The sequence below is a fragment of the Lissotriton helveticus genome, chromosome 3_1 (genome assembly GCF_964261635.1).
Source record: "Lissotriton helveticus chromosome 3_1, aLisHel1.1, whole genome shotgun sequence".
NCBI classification, from domain to species: Eukaryota; Metazoa; Chordata; class Amphibia; order Caudata; family Salamandridae; genus Lissotriton; species Lissotriton helveticus.
In genome coordinates, this window is record NC_136061.1 from 1,931,917,745 (window position 1) to 1,931,940,841 (window position 23,097).

General features: G+C 45.0%; 1 protein-coding gene across 1 annotated transcript in view; it reads right to left on the bottom strand.

Annotated features, from left to right (window-relative positions):
- Nucleotides 1–23,097, bottom strand: part of ADAMTS7 (ADAM metallopeptidase with thrombospondin type 1 motif 7) — a 625,092-nt gene that overhangs the window by 79,849 nt on the left and 522,146 nt on the right. The window contains exon 22 of the mRNA XM_078682968.1: nucleotides 10,149–10,295. Coding sequence (XP_078539094.1) covers nucleotides 10,149–10,295 — 147 coding nt within the window. The remainder of the gene's footprint in view (nucleotides 1–10,148; nucleotides 10,296–23,097) is intronic.

Sequence of the window (23,097 nt, forward strand, 5' to 3'; positions counted from 1 at the left end):
AACAGTTCGGCATCCAAATTATGTCCAAAGGGGTCTTCTGTCCCCATTACCAGTATCATTCTGGATTCAAGTTTTCGAAGTTGTGTTGTTCGATCTCCACCTCTTTCTGAGGTTTTACTCAATTTAATCCCTGAATATCTCAGTAGATCTGGGTTGCTCTGATGATACTTAGCAAAGTGTGTGGCCATAGGGTAGCTCGGGTCTTTGTTCTTAATTGCCCGTAGGTGTTGTAAAATTCTTAGTTTCGATTTATTAGTAATGCTCCCTATGTATGATTTCCCACAAGGGCATTGTAGTCTGTACACCACCCACTTTGATTCACATGTGATGTGAGCCTTTATTTTTTCTACTTTGCCGTTTTGCAGTCTGTATTCCTTGATGTTTACGCCATGTTCACAGGCCTTACATTTGGAGCACTTCCAGAATCCTGGAGTCGTTAGCCAAGTAGGTTTGTTCACTTCTTTTAATTCCAAATGGCTCTGTGTTAAAATATCCCCAAGGGATGAAGTTTTACGATATGCAATGCTTGGATGGGGTGTTAGGTTTTTCTTTAATGTTTCATCTAGGAGCAAGATTTTCCAATGTTTTCGTAATGCTCTTTTGATTTCTCCACTTTGGTTATCGAAATCAATGATCAATCTTGTCACTTCATTTTTCTGTTCAGTTTCATCATTGGGGATCTCAACCCTACTGATCTTTGGTACCAGCAGAACTGTTCGTTTCTTTACAGCCATCCTCGATCTTGCAGTGGTGATCACCTCCTCCGGATATCCCCTCTCCTTGAATCGTTGGCTCATTTTTTCAATTCTATTTGTTCTGAGCAGTTTCTTTTTGCCCGCAGCATTTGTCCATATGGAATACTCCACTTTAAGTTCACAGGATGTCCATATATATACACACACACAGATATATATATATATATATATATATATATATGTATATATATATATATATATATATATATATATATATAATACTGCAGGGAAGTTCTTTTATGGGGGGGGTGTCTTTCTCATTGGAAGAGAATTTTTGAGACAGGAATTAGTTCTGGTAGAAAGGAGATCGTTTTATTTTGGCAAGTGTCACTATTTTTACTACTAGCTGAGCCAATGTACTGGAACCATCTTTTGGGTTTCTCACTAGTTGCACTCTAGGCTGTGCTTGTTACATTTTTGCATTTGTCACCCCGAATGGGACGGGTATGCTCAGACGTGAGTCCCGTGCTCTCCATGCCACGGGAATCAAGCTATCCTGGCTGATGAGGGCTGATAGCCCGAAACCGGTCCTAGGATGCTTGTTTCCAGTCCAGGGAAGACCTGGCTTTGCAGTTTTGGCTGGAATGTTCCCATGGGACACAGGGTCAGGACTGATTTGCATATGGATGGGTTCAAACTGGAATGGCATGGTGAGCAAAAAAACGATGGATTTAGGCCACGGTCTCTATACTGGGTTGAATGTATGACATTGTTCTGCATTCTGTCCATCAACTGTTGTTTTTGCATTAGTCACCCCGAGTGGGACAGGTATGCTCAGACGTGAGTGCTGTGCTCTCCATGCCACTGGAATCAAGCTATCCTGGCTGATGAGGGCTGAAAGCCCAAAACCGGTCCTAGGATTCTTGTTTCCAGACTAGGGAGGACCTGGCTTGGCAGTTTGGGCTGGACTGTTCCCATGGGGCACAGGGTCAAGACTGATTTGCATATGGCTGGGTTCAAACTGGAATGGCATGGTGAGCAAAAAAACGATGGATTTAGGCCCAGATCTCTGTACTGGGGTGAATGTATGACATTGTTCTGCATTCTGTCCATCAACTGTTGTTTTTGCATAAAATGATGGCAGGAGTGCTGAAATACTGCTGGTGTGCCAAAGGCAAGCCATTTAGCATCCCAAATGTATCCAGCGACAGCCACTATGCCCGAACAGTCCCCTCTTTGGTGGGAACGTGCAAAACATACAGTAAGAAAGCTCTTTGGTCTTTGAGAAACTACAATTGCCCTGGTAACATTTTGTCATTTCATTTGAGGATAAGGTTAATACATGGGTCTGTACGTTTTGTCAGTTTACGCTGACACCATATTACATGTCATCCCAGCAACGTGATAGCAAGCTACAGGACAAAGTGGCTCCTATGATTACAGGGAAGGAGGAACAGGTGAACCATCATATTTGTATAAAAAGTTTGGAACGTTGTCTTCAACACTGAGACATGGCTGAATAAGAGCTCAGAGACTAATATCGCACTCTTCTTAACTGAAGGTTACACCATAGTCTCTCTTAACTGCTGGAACAAAGGGGGGGGGGAAGTGTGGCAATGATTAATCGTTCCCTTTTTTAACTGCACCACTTACAAGCTGGAAGACATAGGAACTGCGGAAGAGCTGCCTTTCTCTCTGAAAATCTCAAATAATGTATCCTTTTCTGGGACCTTAATATATTGTCCCCCAGGTGGGTTAGCTAACTTTGGTGAATTATTGACTAAAGCAATAGCTCCTCTACAGATAAAATACTCAAACTTTACAGTGCTTGGGTATTTTAATGTCCATATGAATGATCCTAACACATGGGCTATACAGCTGAGAGAAGCTATGGAGCATCAAAATCTTCCTCTTAACCAGCATTGGCATAGCCAATAGGTTTCACCTTTGGGACCTTATAAATGTTTAGTTATCCAGCACAACATCCTTGGTGCAACAACATCAAGTGTTGCATAGCTAAACACTTATAAGGTCCCAGAGGCGAGACCTATTGGATATGCCAATGCTTGTTTTGAGTGAGTGGCTCGTGCAGGAATGCCACTGTGAGGTAGAGATGCTGCAAGTGCTTTTACAGGAGCCCCTGTGACATTGTGCCTCTTCAAAATGTATCTTGGTTCTGGTGAAATACTTCTGGCCCCTATTCCTGTCTTCTCACACCCAATGCATCCTTACAAGTCCCATGTACAGCCGGGGTTGACACTCCTATTACCCCTGCCATCCAGTGACACTTTACCCATCACGGGTGATGGTGGACGTGGTGGTGGATGTGGTGGTGGTAGTGGTGGATGTGGTGGTGGTAGTGGTGGACGTGGTGGTGGATGTGGTGGTGGTGGACATGGTGGTGGTGGTGGACGTGGTGGACATGGTGGTAGTGGTGGACGTAGTGGTGATGGATGTTGTGGTGGACGTGGTAGTGGTGGTGGTGGAGGTGGTGGTGGTGGACGTGGTGGTGGAGGTGGTGGTGGAAGTGGTGGTGGTGGAGGTGGTGGTGGACGTGGTGGTGGTGGATGTGGACGTGGTGGATGTGGACAGCGTGGTGGTGGACGTGGTGGACGTGGTGGAGGTGGACGTGGTGGTGGATGTGGTGGTGGATATAGTGGTGGTGGATGTGGTGGAGGTGGTGGACGTGGTAGTGGTGGTGGATGTGGCGGACGTGGTGATGGTGGGTGTGGTGGTGGACGTGGTGGTGGTGGACGTGGTGGTGGTGGATGTGGTGGTGGTGGACGTGGTGGTGGATGTGGTGGTGGACATGGTGGTGGACATGGTGGTGGCCATGTTGGACGTGGTGGTGGATGTGGTGGTGGACGTGGTGGACGAGGTGGTGGTGGTGGACGTGGTGGTGGTGTGGACGTGGTGGTGGACATGGTGGTGGTAGTGGTGGGCATGGTGGTGGATGTGGTGGTGGTGGACGTGGTGGTGGTGGTGGTGAATTTGGTGGTGGTGGACGTGGTGGTGGTGGACATGGTGGAAGTGGACGTGGTGGTGGTGGATGTGGTGGTGGACGTGGTGGATGTGGTGGTGGACGTGGTGGTGCACATGGTGGTGGTGGATGTGGTGGACGTGGTGGACATGGTGGTGGTGGATGTGGTGGTGGTGGTGGACGTGGTGGTGGAAGTGGTGGTGGTTGTGGACATGGTGGTGGACGTGGTGGTGGTGGACGTGGTGGTGGACGTGGTGGTGGTGGATGTGATGGTGGTGGACGTGGTGGTGGTGGACGCAGTGGTCGTAGTGGACATGGTGGTGGTTGACGTGGTGGTGGTGGTGGTGGACATGGTGGTGGAAGAGGTGGTGGTGGACATGCTGGTGATGGTGGACGTGGTGGTGGACGTGGTGGTGTACGTGGTGGACATGGTGGTGGTGGATGTGGTGGTGGTAGTGGACGTGGTGGTGATGGTGGACGTGGTGGTGGTGGACATGGTGGTGGTGGACGTGGTGTTGGTGGACGTGGTGGTGGACGTGGTGGTGGATGTCGTGGTGGATGACTATTGGGTAGGAGGGTGCTGGCAGAATGCAGAAGGAGAGGAGGATCCCGAAGAGGGCACATGGGAGAAGAGAAAGAGGCCGAATATTAGAAACAACAAGCAGTCTCTGAATGGTAACAGGGACCAGACATGAACTGCGTTTACTTTTGCTTAAACGCGGGCATGTTTTGCATTGGGTTGTTTTGCCACTCGAGCACGTTTGGCGTTTCCCTTGTGGGAGTGAGCAGCGGCGCCATCTGTTTTGAAAACGTAATCAAGATAATTAAAAACAGATGGCGCCGCTGCTCGCTCGTGCAAGGGAAACACGAAACGTGCACGAGTTGCAATACAAATTAATGGAAAACATGCACGCGTTTAGGCAAAAGTCCGGAGCGATGGCTAAAGGTCCCCTTAAGTAGCGCATGCGCACTGCGTAGGTGAGACCCAAAAATAGGGCACTGTCTCACATTAAGAGACACTCGCTGGATCTAATTTTTTCTAATCTGACCTATCTGGTTTGTAATACTCCTTATCCAGTTACCTTGTCCACCCACTACATAGTTCCTTTTTATTGGTACTGTTTTTCCGTAAGAAAATGCTTCATGCGAGATTGAATACCATCTCAGACCTAATTGATAATGCTGTAATTCGACCAAAGCTATTTTTTGGAGATTAAAATCTTTTCTTCCTCCAACCATTACTAAACCAAATGTAGAAGCAACTGAGGACCTATACGACAATCTCTCAGACCTTTTTTCAGGAGAAGATTACTAACATTTACTTGAGTCTTGCTCTGGACAATAAAGCCCTTGATCTTGAGCTCTGTCAAGAAGTGTAATCTACTGATAATAATGCTCTTGGTCCTGATCTTTGTCAAGAAGCTTCACCTCCTATAGACAGATATGTATAATCAGAATTTGAGAGCATCTCTTTGGAAGAAACCAAAAAGGCTCTGCCTTCAGCAAAATCTGGATCTCCTCTTGCCCCTTGCCCTTCTAGTATTTTAAAGTTAGCGTCATCAGTGTTTAGCAAACAAATCAATATGCTATTAATCAATCATTAAAAATGGGCCTCTTCCCTAAATCATTGAAAAAGGTTATGGTCCTACCTTTGTTAAAAAAAGCTCATTCAAACTCTTCCTGTATTAGTAACTACAGACCAATCTCCCTCCTTCCCGTTGTGGATAAAATGTTAGAACATTTAGTAAATTCTCAGATTTCGCACTTAATCGAATATAATAAGTTTCTTCATCCTTCCTAATCTGGCTTTTATAAAGGCTATAGTACAGAGGCAACACTTCTCGAGTTGGCATAATTTTTCGAATTCAATTGAGATTTAGGTAAACAAACAGTGGCCATTTTGCTGGACCTCTCACCCGCGTTCGATACAGTCTTTCATGTGATTCTGCTGGACCAGCTAAGAGCTGCTTGCATTACCAACATGGCCAATAAGTGGCTCAAATCGTTTTTATTGGACAGGGAGCAGGCTGTACACCTTCTACTGTTCCCATATAACTTTTAAGAAAATGAGTTGCGGTATTCCACAAGGTTCCTCTTTAAACTCCACACTATTCAACATTTATCTAGCACCTTTGGGTTAGTTAGTGGAGATCTGGGGTTTTAATCTTGTTTTCTATGCTGATGACACCCAGCTGATGCTTTCCTTTCAACAAATGTATAGCGCAGTGGTGGAAAACGCTTTGAACTGTTCGACCGCCGTATTGAACTGGATGAAACAAAGCTTTCTAAAGCTGAATTCAGATAAATCTGAAATTCTGTTCATCGGAGCATCAGACTCTCCTGCAGCCAAACTACTGTGGCCAGATGACTTGGTTCCTTCTCTGATTCCTGTAGGTGAGATAAGAAACCTAGGTGTAATATTTGATAACAAACTATCTTTTAAACTAAAGGTGAGAAATAATACTCTCGCAAGATGGCGATTCATGCTGTGATAACAGCGATGCTGGACTATGCGAAATCCCTGTATCTTGGACTACTAGGTGGACTGCTTAATAAATTACAACTAGGACAAAAGGACGCTATTCATCTTATCTTGAAATGTCCCAGATGACATTCCACCAGGAAAAACTTGGAAGATTACACACTGGCTTGCGAGCTAACAAAGGGTAATGTATAAGTCCTGAGCATCACTTATTGGGTTTTACATCATTCTGGCCCTCTCTATTTACAAAGGTGACCCAAGCAGGATGACTCAAGCAGGACCTTATGCTCCTCCAATCAGGGTCTAATGTGTACTCCTAAGATACATAAGGATAGACTGGGGGTACGTTCCTTCGCCTATCTGACAGCAAAATGCTGCTTTCTAAAGTGCTCAGAGATTTAGATACAGGAAAGGCTTTCAAGGCATCTTTAAAAACTCCTCTTTCAGGGAGCTCTAAGTTCCTGTTCCTGTTACAGGCTAATTTGCACCAGGACACGTCTTCTGAAGCAGCTGTGTGCTTTATAAATGACATTCATTAATTCATTCAGTGGCACAGCTTGCAAGGAAACCATGTCTGGACATTACCATGGTTACTTAGGGTCTTCCATCAAACTCACAAACAGTGATGAGTGGAACGCTTGCACATAGTCCAAACCACAGGCAATCACTCTGGGTAGAATTCCAACCCATTGTTGTTTGCCCACTGTGCAACTCTATACAGAGCGCTGCCTTATACAAATCAGTGCTTACCCAGCACCTCATGGGAACAGCCCATCCTGGACTGCTAGGCGATACCCGGACAGAAACACAATCAAGCCCAGACTGGTTTCGCCTTGTTAGGCTTCGTCACTGAGAAAGTACAAGGTACCCATGTCTGGACATACCGTTAGCCATTTAGAGTGTTACGTCAAGCACACAAAAGATGATTGGAATGCTTGCAAATTGTCTTAATCTCTGCCAATTACTCTGGGTAGCATTCCAACCCACTATTTTGTGCCCACTGTGCCACTCTAGACAAAGGCTCTCCTTATGCAAATCAGTAGTGAAATTGCTCCTTATGGGAATAATTCATTTTTCTCTTCAATTTGTTCCCAGCATTGCCCCCCACTAATTCATTTGGAAGTGGCCCACCCATATCTTGTCAGGAGCCAGATCTGGGTTTACATAGGTCCATGGAGCCTACTGCTTGCATTCTTCTCCTTTTTCTCAGGAGGAAAGAGGTCGTCAGGTTCACTCACCTCTCCCATGAGCTCCCCTGGTTCCAGGTGCCTTCAACTGGATGAACCCAAAGTAACTTGCCTCATGACTGTCATCACTGGCAAAGAACATAATGGAAGGGTAAATGATCTGATTTAGGAGCTTTGTGTGTTTTCTCCCAACGAGACAGGCAAAGTTTTCCTGAAGCGCTGTCTGAGTAATGAACATTGTAGGCTCCAAGATACCTGATACTAGAGGCAATGCACATTTTGAAAGCAAAGGTGCCTTCAGCAACGATATGTACTGAAGAGGTTTCTAAACTGCAACACTCTGCTTAAGGTTTGAAAAGAAAGAAATTATTTGGCTGGAGATGACCTGGAAGGGAACACAAAGTACATTCAAATGCTTCCAAACCTTCCCTAAGACTAAGTAACATCTCAATTATCCATAGATGTGGAATGAGGGGTATCAGTATCCATCATTATCAGTACCCGAAGGTCCCCGAGTATGATATTGGACGAGCTTTGATTTGTATTCAGATTTTGGGGGAGATACTTTGGAAAGGAGTCCCGGGCCAGCAATGTTCTGATGCTACATTTTCCAGTACTGTAGGCAAATTCATTGAATACCACCTTAAGGAGAACAAACAAATGTTTTTGGCACCTGCTTGTGCAATGCTGAAGGCACTTTAGATGGTGTACACAACGAGCTGGAGCAGTGCACATAAGAGGAAGAGCGGGAGGCAGGTCTCGCTAAGACCTCACGCTGAGGAGCGATAGCCACTTCCACTATGTCGGAAGAGAATAAGGACTATTTCATGGCTACCTTCTTCCTCTGGGTCTGAAGTCTACCCTTAAGGATCTATTCAAATTGCTATTTTTAGAACTCTGCTCTGATAGCTCATCGGACTGAGAGCCTTTCTTATGAAGCCTGGCGACAAAAATATTCTCCCTTTGCTATGGGATGCTGGCTTTAATGTCCTGCAGTATCTACCAATGGAAGTGTCATGTTGAAGTGGCAGAGAGTACATCTAAAATATCTTATGAATGCGGTCCCCTGAAATCATCTGAATGTAGAGCTTTATGATCTCACCTGACAGAAGAATTTCACAGCTCATGAATCTGGGAAAGTCCCACAGCTGGAGACCCACCTGTCAAGGTTCTCCAGGATAAAACCAATCAGTGACAGTACAGATCTATCAGCCCTCAGCTCTGAATAACAGATCTAGGAAACCATGACTATGTAAACATTTTGCAGAGAGTAAGAAGCTTACAAAACCACCTATATCAAGGGCCTCTGGTGTAACACAGGCCTTTGAAACTGTGAATTTATCCAGGCTAACAAATAGGAATTTATTTGAAACAGTGGATCCATCGAGGCTCTCCAGTGAGGAACTAGTTTATGAAATAATGAATCTATGGAAGCTTTGCTTTAAACTATGGATGTATGAATGCTCATCACTCTAGAAGTGGGCTATGGCTTCATGGGTCCCTCAATGCTCACCTCTGTGGAACTGGTTCATTAAACCATGAACCTATCAAGCTTCTCCAAAGTAGAATAATCTCAGAAAGTCCAAGACCTATGATAACTCTACAGAACAAAACATGCCAGTGCATTCAGGAACATATAATGGATTTCCAATGTGCAATTCATCCATGAGCCATGCATCCAGGAAGGTTCTTTAGTGTAGAACAATTTTAGAACATGGCCACAAAATCATTCAATTATGAATTATTTCCAGTGAAAAACATTGATCTAGCAAAGCTTTCCAGGGTTGCACACATATATGAAACTAAGGATCTATTAAGACTCGCTGATATCAATTAGATTGATACAACTAAACATATATCCATGCTCTAGAACATTACAAGAACATCTCCAGGTGCCCATGGTGGGACAAGCTCATGGAATGAAGAATCAGACCAGGCTTTGCAGCATGCACCTAGCTCCCCAAAAATAATGTATCCAGGTGTTGCACAAAATAGGCCTACATTTAATAGCTGTGACTGACTGGGTGGCGAATGGAGTAAGAGATGCAGACAAGACGGATATACAAGTTTAAAGTAAAAAGGATGTTATATGTATGCAAGTATGTTCAACATAAATAAAGGATTCTGAGTTATTATTAACCTTTGACTGACCAAACTCTTACTATTAAAGGGAATCCCTCCTCGTACGATCATAGAGATATCATAGAAACATGCTCACTTTGACACAGACATAATATAGTCTATGTTTTCTCTGAAACCGAAGGAGATCAATTTTCTTGCATAATAATGCAGTTGATGTAAAATGTTGGCCTGAGTGTTCCATAAAACATGATGGGACAAATGTCTCAAATACTAACACTATACAACAATGCATTAAGAGCATGGCCCTAAGATCCAGTAGATTACACAGACAAAATCACTGTTCTTCATAAACTAACCCACATTCAAAGCAGATAATAATCAAAGCTACAAATGCACATGATGCTACGCTTACAGTATTACAGTACAACCCCCCTGCCCCCATCCGATGTTGGCACTCAGTTAAAAACTGGTTCTTTTACCAATCCTACCACTGAAGATATGTTCTAAGTATATGACTGGGGCATAATGAAGTAAAATGCAACAAAAATTCTTGTGTTTTCTACCTGAATGCATGTTACCACGAAGCCTGTATTTCTACGCTCTTTCAGTTTTCTGAAGAATTTATATCACACAATGTACTACCGCTTTTCTGAAGAAGTTCCCTAGACAGCATGCAGTACTATTAGAAACACAAAAAATAAATACAAGTCGAGGTGTCTCACCTGTCCCCAAGAACCAACAACCCATTTGGTGCACGGGTGAGTGTTGCATGGTCTTGTGTTGTTTGGTCGTGCACTGTCATCACAGCGTCCAAACTCTGGGCAGGTGACCAGTCGCTCCTGTGCCCCTCCGCCGCATGATTCCGAGCACTGCCAAGATGAAAAGGATACAGAATTAGACCGGAAAACGTTAGAGGCAAAGCCACACATTAGTAATGAATCGAACATGTTATACTCTGTAAGAGGCCAGTTACAGGCAGACACTACAACTGCCTGTTTAATTTCTACTCTACGATACAGGAAAAACAGACTTTGTGACAGAGCATACTGCTTTGGGCATTGGATCTGCGTTCCTCTGTGGACCATTCCATTGTAACTACTACCAAGGAAAAAACTTGAGGGGCTCCCGCTGAGCCCTCACAAAAAATATCAGTGTTCCACTGGATCAACTGAAAACTCTCTGACATCCCTTCTCCTGCCCAAAGAGACACAATCGCCCATCTGACCTTCCATTTGATCGGTGTTTGGACATCCTGGTCTTACTTCTCAACAATGTGGTGGTAGTTCATAGCAAGAAGAAACCAGATGTTCAGGTGATCATAAATGTAGAGGCCCCAGTCATCGAGGGGATATTCATGTGGTTTCATTCAGATTCAGTAATACTATGGATTGAAACTCACGGTTGCCCCATTACCTATGAAGACTATCTGCATAGAGGTGGAGGAGTACACGTAAAACTATTTTTAATTCTGAATATATCACAATTTTAAATCAGCACTGGGAAGAATAAATACATAAAATATCAGCTATTCACATTCAAAACTTCTTACGCGCTCAGACAAAATGATGTCCTTTGAGGAATCGAAGTGGAGAGCAGTTGTGCAGGTTCTCTTATTTCTGTGTTTTGTGGCCGCTGTTCAGACTTCTTTTGTGATGCTCGAGTCTTGTTAAACCCCACATAGTGCTGTAATCCTTGTGCCAGGTCAGCTTCACCCATAGACAACCCCTGTTTTGTCCTTCAAGATGGCATACACAATAGTTATTTTTAGTTCATGTGACAGCCTGCAGACTTGGACATTAAACAGGTTCTTGCTCAACCACTGCTCAAGACAAAAAGAGCCGAACGTTTGACCAGATGAAAAGGAAGGTTTGTGTTGCCAGCCCTCTAGCGTGGAGGACAACACATTTTACAGATATCTCTGGGCATTCCTAAAGTTACAATTATAATTAGGGAGTTTATTTCAATTTTACCCCAAGATGAACTAAGACCAGTTGTTGTAATCTTCCTCTCCTCCTCTCCCTCCCCGTTCACCCCTCCTCTCCCTGACCTCTTGGTATGAACCGCGCTCCATCCCGGAGTGTGGGTTAGAACGTTGTGATTAAGCTGTTGCCGCCAAGCTGGAAGCACCTGTTATTTTCATGACAATAAACTTAACGTTGGAACTTATTAATTGGTAGTGATTTATTACTACATTTATGGCGACGAGGACGGGATACTGAGCCAGGGTCAGTGTGGTGTTTTCCCCTGGATATATTTGACGCTTGAGCGGAGCAAAGCTACAAGGAAGTCTCACCCAGTTTATGAAAAAAAAAATAATTCGGTCTACCTCGAGGCCGGTTGAGAACGGAGACAAGGAGTTAAACCGTCGATGTTGAGGTGAAGCGTGTTACTCAAGGCAGCGGTGCTCTGATCCAGGCCGTAAAGAGACGTTCATCGGCACCAAGCTCGGTCCCCTCCGTGGTTTGGAAGGACTGTTATGCTGTGGGCGAGAAGCAGGGAACTCTCGTGAGGAGAAGACGGAGCAGGTCTTGTTCCGATCTCGCGCAGAGTCGTCGACGGGAAGTTCCGGCCCTGAAAAAGGGGCAGTAGAAGGAGGACTTCGCTTGCCTAACCCTTCAGGTGAAGTTAAGAGGGAATAAAGAAAAAAGTAAAGCGGAGGACTCCAGGCGGTGGTTTTCCGTTCCGGGTGAGGAGATGTTACTCGACACCATGCTGAGTCCCCTCCGTGGTTAGTGAGGACAGCCAGCCTGTGGTTAAAAGCGAAAAGCCTTTCGGTGAAGAAGTCGGAGCAGGTCTTGCTCAGACCCAGCGCAGAGTTGTCGACGGGAAGCTCCGGTTCAGGGGATGCGTTTTGGAAGGAGGAACTCGTAATTTGCGCTCTTCCGCTGTTGTGTGGAGAGGGCAGTTGAAACGGAAGGCACTCCATGTGGTTCCCGAGCGAGTTGCACAGGTCAGTGAGGGGAGCCATTGGAGCTGCGTGAGGAGAAAGGAGTGGAGAAAGGTACGCAGTCCATTTGAAAGAAACGGCAGTGAGGTGAGCGCTAAGACTGTGAGTCGTGAGTGAAGGTCAGCATTGGGGAGTCGTTAACCCATAACCTCAGAAGCATAGAGGCGAGCAATTATCGGCCTCAGTGAATTTGAAATAATTTTATATTAAGTGTGAGGAGGATTAACCTCAGCCGTATTGCATAATTGCATGGAGTCATTGAAACGCTAGGGGGAGCGTTCGAAGAAATGTACGGCGTGGAAAACGAATGAAGCTGTACTGGGGCAGTGAATGGTAGCTGCATTAAGAAAATATTTCATTGAGTGGTGAAGAGGAGTAACCTCAGCCGTACTACCTAATTGCAGGGAGCCACCGAAACGCTAGGAGGAGCGTTCAACGGAAGGTACGGTGTGGAAAACGTATGAAGTTGCACAGTGGCAGTATATGGTAGCTGCATTGAGAAAATATTTCAGGAACATAAAGTTTAGCGAGCTTGGGTTCCAGTGATCGAAAATTAACTTGGGTAATACCTTGAGTGACCAAATTGTCAGTGATTATTGAGGAGGAGAGAAAAAGTAAACTGTACAAGGGTCAGTGGGGGTCGTCTCCCTGAGGTGAATTCTTTGAAGTCAAATAAATATAGGAAATTAATATTAAGGGAGCAAAGGAGGTGAGGTGATATAATAAGTGATCACCTATCAGTGGTAGCACCCCATTAGAGTTCAGACGCAGGATCCCTGTCTCTATCCTAGTGCATCTGCAACAGGGAAAATCTGTCAAGGAGTAGGAATTGAATTTCGGGTGTCGTGCCGGGCACCTAGCTTCCGACCAGTCCTCAGTTGTTAAAGGTGTATTGGTTCCATTCTAAGGAGGTGTGTGTCATTCCAAGTCGCATGTCTGACGGGGCAGTTTGGTGCGAAGGTGGAGAGTGTGAAGGCGAGGACGACGCTTGGAGGCGATCGCCTTAAGGACAGGCGGTTGATTTATTAAAGCATCAGGACTCAGGTTGCGCAACGATAATTTAAGGGAATCTTCTAAGGAACGTGGGGTTTGCAGTGGGTAATAGTGAGAAGTACCCAGCACCCTGCGAGTATCTCATTGCGAGGCAGTGTGAATTACAGTCATGTCTCTTTTCATTTCTCAAGCCTCTTTTCAATACGCACACAGTCAAAACAGTCCAGTATTTGCCATCAAGATTCACCCTTCTGTGTTTAGTTGCCCATAACCGGACCATCCCATTTCGGTATCCAGTCAGAGTTTATTAGTTCCTTGACATTCTTCGGAAGGGTCACCTGAGCGGTCCTCCTGGAATCTCTTCGATAATATTCATATTGATCTAACGCAAGTGCTTGATATCCTTAAGGGCCCCTGGGGCAATGTGGCAAATAGATAACAGTGCTCAGTAGTGATCAGTGTGGGTACTGTAGTGCCGCATTTGTGTAGTGGTGGCACATTCTGGGGAAGAGAAGAGGTAGTGCAGCACACCCAACATGGAGTGGGGCCGAAAGTACAATCTCCCTCCACCTGAGCCGTTCATGGAGGAGGTTAATAAAAACATTGCAGAGTGGAGGGAGTGGAAAGTGTATTTTGAAAACTATTTGTCCGTTTTGGAAGAAGAAGTAGCATCCTTGTCACCGGAAGCCAAAGCGGAAATTCTACTCCACAGCTTAGGTAAGGGTGGAAGGAAAATGTATCACAACATGGAGAAGGTTTTCATGTCAGGTACTGATAGAAACATGTATGAGAATATTCTAAACGTGTGGGACGAATATTATATACTAGCCACTAGTGGAATGGCACATATGGATGAAAGTTTTAAGGAAAGAATGGAGGGCAAAGAGGATGTCAGTGCCAGCAAGATAGCTCTGAGATGCACTGTGTTAATAGAAGAAGTTGAGACAGAAATGATTACTGACACTGGTTCGAGATATAGCATGGTAAGCAAAAAAGATTGGGACAGAAAATTTGCAAAAAAATATGGCAATGAACTAAAAGAGGCCAACGCAGTCCTGCAAACATATGCAGGGGAGGATATACAGATTATTGGTTACAAAGTCATGGATGTAGTTTATAAAGAAAACAATACGAGGAGTACTATATACATAACGAGAAGTAGTATCAACACGCTAGGGTGGAGAGATCAACAGAAGTTGAGGATTTCATGGGAAAAAAGAATAAAAGGACACAGGAATGAGCTGGCAGGATATCAAAGCAAACAAAATACCAGAGGAGAAACTGTTAACGTTCGCATGCAACCACCTAAGATTACGGCAGCATTTGAAAATACTGCAAAGGAAAAGAAGTGGGAAAGTGAAGCTATTAGGGATGAACACAACAAGAAAAAAAACACATATCAAAGCCAGGCGGAGGAAAGAGAAATACGTAAGAAACCAGAGAGAATGGACAGTAGTAAACAAAAAGTGAAGACGGTTGGAAAATTGGGAAGTATGGTGGTGAGTGTAGATACCACAACCAAAGAAAGAGGATGGCAGATGAATAAAACCAACCAGTCCATTTGCAAAGTGATGCAGCACAGAATGAAGCCGGATGGGTTCCAACCCAAGTGGTTAGAGGAGCATAAGGACAATTGTGATCTAGAAAGAGTGAGAGGTGCAAGATACATCGAGTCTAAAGGAGAAATAAAAAATGAATACATACAAGGGATCGAGTATGGAATGATGGAAAGGGAGTGCAACATAAAGCCGAGAGACCTAAAAGGATCCCCACTAAAAGTCAAGGAAGGGAAGAGGGGTCCAGATTATGGTATGTGGAAGAAGCCGAAGTGCAAGGGCTCAGGAGACACGTATGATTTCGTGTATGGCAAACCCAAGAGGGAACAGGAGGACACACTCAAGCCTGAGGAGACTCATGCAAATGATCGGGGGCTGTCTAAAACCAAATGCGACAAAGATGGCAATAATAGTCATGACCAAGGAAGTGGGAGCAGAAGAAGGCCCGGTCCTGGTATTGATAAGTACATGGAAACGGAAGTGGGTTTCATCAGTGGTAGCCTTAGGGGTGCGTCCGGGCACAAGCTACGGCCCAGAGAAAAGGACTGTACAGCCATTCTAAATCTTCCGGTAAGGGATGGTAATTCCATCAGTAGGAGTTTGGAATCCCAGGGAGAAATAGACGGAGTAGTAAGCTTGGACAAGGGAGAGCTAAATGGGAAAAGGTGGTGATGTTTTGTTTCCACCAACATGAGGATGCCCGCAGTGTTACACAATGCATACACTGATTAGCTTCGTCCATCGTTATGATTGGCACTCCCCGTTGGTTCCAGACTGTTCCAGTTGCTTAAAGTTTGACAAAGTAACTGCATAGCCTTCTTACTCCTTTTCTGAATTTTTAAAGGCACCAGACTTTTACTGTTGTTTAACGCTGGAAATGCGTCATCGTAAATATTTCAAATGCACATGACAGTTACAGTTGATTAACATAGGAAATGCAACCTGTTTATTATTCTTGTTCTTCCATTAATGTTTTAAAGAGTCCTACCATATCTCTGCAATTGTATATGAGAATAGGGCCACTCACCCCATCGATACAGAACTTGGCTTGGGACCACATACGCATTTTCCCCCTCCCCAGTCTTCCCTGCGTATATCCACCCTGCACACTTTCTCTCTATCTTTTCATAAGGAGGGAGGTGTGTTGTAATCTTCCTCTCCTCCTCTCCCTCCCCGTTCACCCCTCCTCTCCCTGACCTCTTGGTATGAACCGCGCTCCATCCCGGAGTGTGGGTTAGAACGTTGTGATTAAGCTGTTGCCGCCAAGCTGGAAGCACCTGTTATTTTCATGACAATAAACTTAACGTTGGAACTTATTAATTGGTAGTGATTTATTACTACACCAGTTCAATCCCTTCCAACAGTATCTTCTTTATAGATGATATGCTAGTGATCCTCTCTTCTTCCAACAAGCTCTGGTTCACTTCCAAGATCCAACATTAATTGGTCGAAGTCAAAATAATGCCTCACTCTCATCAGCAGCCACTCAAAAGAACTTAGTTTTCAGGTAATGTGTATGGTCAACAGAGCAAATAAATAACTTATATGGGCATAAATTGTAACCAAAATGTTTGTTCCATAATCCCATCAAATGTTACAAAAATGCTGGGTCATCTCCAAGACACTGATGGAGAGAACAGTCTGGGTTTGTCCATGTGGGCAAAACTTAGCACTATTAAAATGTATATTCTGTCCCAATGTATATATGAATGTTCAATCTACCAATTTTCTGTCTGAATAAATTATATTTGGAATTTGAAAACTATATGTAGATAGCTTCTTCAGGAACAAAGCTGCAAACCCAAAATGTCATTACCTATACTCAAAAAGAAACGGTACTGGGGGGCTTTGACTTCCCCCAACTGAAGGGTTATCGAAGAGGTGCTACTGCTATTAGACATCAAACCAAATATTGTTTCACATCAACCACTATCATCCCATGGGGAAAAGAGAGGTTACATCTTTAACACACCCTGGTTTGGCCTCTCACAATAAGTAGTCACATGATAATTATGAGATGTATACCATAATTTATGTTGGGCACAGTCGTTTAAGACACCAAGGGCCAGATGTAGGTAGCCAAATACCGGTCGGTAACGGCCCAAAATCGGTAAAATCGGCCGTTACCGACCGGTATTGAGAAAAAGAGATGTAGGTGTCAAAAATATACCGAATCGGTAAATATGAATCGGTAAAATACAGATTCTGTATTTTCTGAATACATATTTACCGAATCGGTATTTACCGATACCTTATTTACCGAGTCCTTATTCACCGAATCGGTAAATAAGAAATCGGAAAAAAAGCCCATCGAGATGTAGGAAAGGCCAAAAATACCGAATTCAATGAAATTCGGTATTTAAGAGTCGGTATTTACCATGGACTGAAAGCAGGTGGTAACCATGTGCAGGCTATAAAAATGGGCCCAAAATGCAACAGTGTTGCAAAAATGGCGGCACTCTATGTGATTGCGAGGAGGCGAAGGCTACAGGCTGCAGGTCTGAGGGTATGGCAAAGGGAGGAGCAGGTATACAGGCAGAGGATCACTCTGTTCCAATTGACTGAGCCTGAGATACTCCAGAGGTACAGGCTGCACCCCAGGACCATCATGGACCTAATAAGGGACCTCCACCCATACCTGGATCACCCAACACACAGGGCCCACGCCATCCCACCCCATGTCCAGGTGCTGTGTAGCTTACACCTGCTGGCCTCTGGGAGCTACCAGAGTGTAATAGCTGCAGTAGGAGGTGTATCCCAGAGCTATCTGTCCCGTTTTTTCAGGAAGTTTCTGGATGCCATGACGCAGAGAATGGGACATTACATCCGGTTCCCTGACACACCTGCGGAACTTGCAAAAACAAAAACTGATTTTTATGGACTGGCACACTTCCCGCATGTGATAGGCTGCATAGATAGCACCCACATTCCCCTATGCCCACCTGCAGCCACCGAACACATATACAGAAACCATAAATCTACGCACTCCATCAATGTGCAGGTGATATGCAATGCAGGCAACATCATCACCGACATAGTGGCCAAATTTCCTGGGAGCACGCACGACTCCTACATTTTCCAGAACAGCGGAATATACACACGGCTAGTTGCTGGAGATTTTGGAGCTGGATATCTGCTAGGTAAATACGTGTAACACACCCTGTAATGAATGGCAGCTGAATGTGCAATGTGATTGTAACTCATGTACCTCTCATTCCCTCCCAGGTGATAGTGCATATGCCCTGCGTTCCTTTGTGCTCACACCGTACCTCAACCCAACCAACAGAGCCGAAAGGCGATACAATGTGGCACACAGGTCTACTCGCAATGTAGTGGAGCGAACATTTGGACTCCTCAAGAGCAGGTTCCGCTGCCTCCACAAGAGTGGAGGTGCTCGACAGTACACCCCCATCCTGTGTTGCAAGATAATAGTGACCTGTGCCATTTTGCACAATCTTGCTACCAAGGAAGGCACAGAGGTGGAGTTGACACATCACGAGAACATCGATGATGACCAAGAACATGCAGAGCCCCAGGCAACAGGACCAGCAGCACTAGATGGTAGATTGAGACAGACAGAAATTGCACGTCGATATTTCTAGGTAATGTATGACACATAGACAGGTGTAGTGTTTAACAAGTGTAGTTTAATCTTCACTACATCATCATTGTCACATGGGAAAAGGCTTCATTAATCATAGTCAATGTCTCTGGCTGCTCCTGCTCAGTTGCCGTCACTGTGTGCAGTTGAGTCAATCTGCAGCATAGGTCAGTGCTTCCGTCCACGCACTACATTGCGCGATTGTTGTGCCTGGCTTTCAGATTCCCTGCTGGGGCCTGACTCAGCATGGCTGCGCCTGCCGCTCCTGCGCACCTCCGGAACTGGTGTGCTGGAGCCACTCCTGCTGGTTGACCCCTCTGTCTCCTCCACACCCGTGTCACCAGCATTGCCTGTGTTAGTGTTGAGCATCTGCTCCATCGCAGAGGTCACTCTTCCCATGCCCCGTGTCAAGTCTGTGCAGCAGTGCACAATTGCATCCTGCATGGAAATAGAGCGTCGGCACAGTAGTGACGTACTTGTAGCAAATCTGGTCATTGCCTTTGTTTGTTGGCGCATATACTGTCGATCCCTGCCACGCTGTAGATGGTCCCTGTCCAACTTATCCGACAGTACTCCCATGTATGTGGAGATGTCTGTAATACCCTTTGCAATTTGGTCCAGACTCGATGCAATGTGGCCTATGCCCTTGTTGGTCATTTTACTGTTCATGCAGCAAACCTGCCTATGCATGGCTAACAGTGCTTTGGCCTGCTGGTGCTGTACCTTCACCATTGTGCCCTCCAGGCCACAGAAGATGCTCTCCCCTTCCTGCCCCTCCCCACCCTCACGTGCCCTCCTGCCAAGAACACTGGTGCGCGCAGCGCCTGCTGCAATCGGTGGTCTAGCCCTGTCAGCCACAGGTGCAATTTTCTGGGGGACATCATCCTCATCCTCCGATTCAGAGGTTTGCAGGATCCTCTGAGGGGGCTCCTCATGCCTACTTGCCCCTCCCGGCATGGACACCCTGGACATTGCTATGGGTGTGTTTGACAGGTCAGGAGATCCAAACAACAGAGGGGAAAGTGGGACAGGTGTTGTGGGTCGGTCTGGTGATGAGGCTTCCTGGGTGGTGTCGTTGCCTCCTTCTACCGCGCTGTGACCAGATTTTCTCTTCTCTTTCTCCCCTCTCTTAGTTGCTGGTGCCCTCTCCTCCCTTGGTGGTGCTGAACTGCGTGAGGACTCTCCCGTGGAATGAAATTGACATAGGGTCAATGTTGTTGTTCATCTGTGTGTAGTTCTTAGATAAATAGTCTACACACCTTTGCCCAGTGCACATTGTGTGTTTGGTGATGTGTGCGGCATGCCTTCCAGAGTCATGTGGTGGATGGTTTGCATCTATGTATTCATGACTACGTCTACCATGATGCATTGCTGCCACCAAGTATGAGGTGTTATGCAGTGTGATGATTTTACACAGTGGGGTACGGGGTCAGGTTGATGGTTGTGAATAAGGGTACATGCCTCTTACCTTGTTTCTTTGTAGCTTTTGCTGTACTGTCCAGGTCTCCTATCCCATGGATGCATTCTGGCTCCATGGTGGTTTCCACTAGCTCCTCAATCGCTGTCAGCTTTGGTGCTTTGCTCCTGCCACCTCCAGTCACACCAGCATCCTTTTTCTGGGCTGCAATCTTTTTTTTTTGTCACAATGCGCAGGTCGTACCACCGCTTTTTTATGTCCTCAATCTCCCGGTGGGTCACACCAATGGCATTCACTTTGCCCTTTATGGAAATCCAAATGTTCCTCTTCACAGTCTCTGCAACATGCAGAGACTGTCTCCGGAAAATTTGGCTGTAGTGGCTTACAATTTCCTCTACAGCCACCTGTAGTTCCTCTGGGCTGAACTTGATCTTCCTTTTTCTCTCCCCACCATCCTTTTGGCCTTCATGTGACTCCATTCTTTAGCACTGCTTGCCTGTGGATGCTCTGCTCCTCTCACCTCTGCTAAATTGTTTGTTCTGTTGGTTTGCTTCTCAGGGCCTTGGTTGTGGGGTGTGTAGGGTGTCCCTGATTGGTTGACAGGCTCACATGGCATTTTTCAAACTCCCGATTCGGTAATTACCGATTCGGTAATTACCGATTCGGATGATTCCGAATCGGATTTATCCGATTCTGTGAATCCCATTCATTCCTATGGGCCAGGAGGCCAATAGGAATGCTTGGGTTTCACCGACTCGGAATTTACCGACTCGGAATTGTCCGATTCGGTAATTACCGATTTGGGTTACCGAGTCATACCGAATCGGTAACTTTTACCGAATTTTTACCTACATACCATTTACCGATTCAGAAATACCGATTCGGTATGAGTCGGTATTTTTGAATCGGTAAATGGAAATTACCTACATCTGGCCCCAAGTATGGAACTGATGATGGGTTACTTGTTATGTTTGATATCTTTTTCTGTTCTGCCAGACCTGTCTTTATGAATGCCCAAGATCTAGACGGGGCACTCACTTTAGGCAAAAAAATTTGACAAACTAAAAGAATACATATTACAACCTCTGTTGATTAACTTTTATTGAGCAAAGAATAGGTTATTATCCCCTGCTAATTTTTAGTATAACTACCAACCTAAAACCTCCCCTGCCACCAACACACACATGGGGGGTCATCGATGACATCTTAGGGTGCCCCACCTCTCTCAATCCCACTGGATATATGGAGTTTTAGCATCTGTATGTTTTCTCAAGTGTCATCTCTATATGTAACCTACTGGAATCCTTGAACTTTTCTCGCACACTTGTGTGTCCTCATTCCCTCCTCATCCTCCTCCCTTCTCCAACATCATGATTCTCAACAAAACATACTCAAACCTCCCCTTTGTGTCCCTCCAGATGATTTTTGCTCTGGATGAGTATGAAGAGGGTCTGCCTTGACCATGCCATAGGCCATTCTCTGGCCTTCAGTAACCCCCTGTTGTCTGGGAGAATTGTAAAACTGTAAATAGTATATGTGTGGTTTTCTTTAGCAGATCACAACCGTAATGTAATTAATTCTGTCTCTTTTGCATCAAAAACATCTCTCTCTTTAACTGCTCCACAGAGTCTCCAAAGACAATTTCTATTCAAATCCGCTATCATCATCAATGCACATCTTTCCTTTTCAAATCCGCTATCATCATCAATGCACATCTTTCTCATTGTTGTAAAGAAGTTTAGAATCCAATAGTCCTCAGCAATTTGCAACACTCCTTATTGGCCTTATATTCTTATGTGCTTTAGTCGGCTGACACCCCCTTTTTGTGGTCTTGCAGATGTTACCCGTATTCCAGGTCTGGTGCAGTCTCGGCTTCTGATCTCTTAAGTATTTACTTTGCTTCTTGTGCCATTTTCAAACCCAGTTCTTTCTCCTTCTATTTGAACATTATGCCTTCTGGAAATTTCCATCTGTACTGTATACATTTAGTATTAAACATCTCAACAACTGACTGACAGTCTGCGTTGTGCGAGTGTAGCAGGTGCCTGGTCTTGAAAAATCATTACTTTACCGTTGCTACATGGAACGGTTGTTGGCTTCGTCCTGTCGTCAATATCAGTTCTTTCATATGATAAAATGAGAACTTTGCTGCAGTGTCTCTAGGTCTTACTTTCATGTCTGAGGTCTTCCTTCCTACTCCATGCACTCTTTCTATTCCTATAGGAACTTCATTTTTTTTGTAGAATCTTTCTGAGGAGGGTTCACAAATACACCTCCATGTCATCTACTTGCTCTTTCTTTTAGGTGTCCTGTTCTCAAATTGTTCCTCCTGGACCTTTTCTCCAGCTCTCCAAAGTTTTCTGTAAGCTGTTTCACTTGTTTTTCTAGGATGACAATCAAAGTCATAGCAATATGACAGAGATTGGATCCATGGAGTTAACCCTCGAACCCATACTCTGCAGAATTTATTTGGTTTTAGCTACTTCACTGCCCAGCTCAGATCAAAGACTATTGAGGCTCTTCCACACATTTTTGTCAAATCTCTTTCAAGGTCCACCAAGAAGACTTTCCCACTTGGGGTGCAGTTTTCAAGGCCATTGTTATTGAATTCCTTCTTTCATCTTCAAAGTTTCTTATTGTGTCTGGCTGACTGGACTATGGAATAAAAGAACAAAGTTAGACTTTTACCCGATTCAACAAGTGGTTTGTTTAAATTTTCCACTGGGCTATCAGCGTCCTTCCATGGCCACAAGATGTCTGAAAATTATATCACCACTGTTTCCTGCCTCACTAGCTTGCTCCCATGGCTTCCATAAATTCCCCTATGCATATTGTTCACGTTTCAACAAGGCACCGTAAGGGCACAGCTGCATTCCAACTCCCATCTGCTGATGTATTTGCCAACTATTATCAACTTTACTTCTTCCCCCATATTTTTTCATGTTTGTCTCGCCTTTCACGACCCGTCTGAGTCCCAGGCCTGTAGTGTCAACCAGGCTAGCCTTATCTGCACTGGCAACTCCGTTAGTGGCCTCCCCATTCCAACAATCTCCCAGCACTGCTGCCTTTCTTCAAGGGGAAGTGGGGCAATGAGGAGCATCACTCCTATTCAGCCGTAGCATTAGGTCTTCTTTCCTTCAACCGTCGCCTCAGCGCC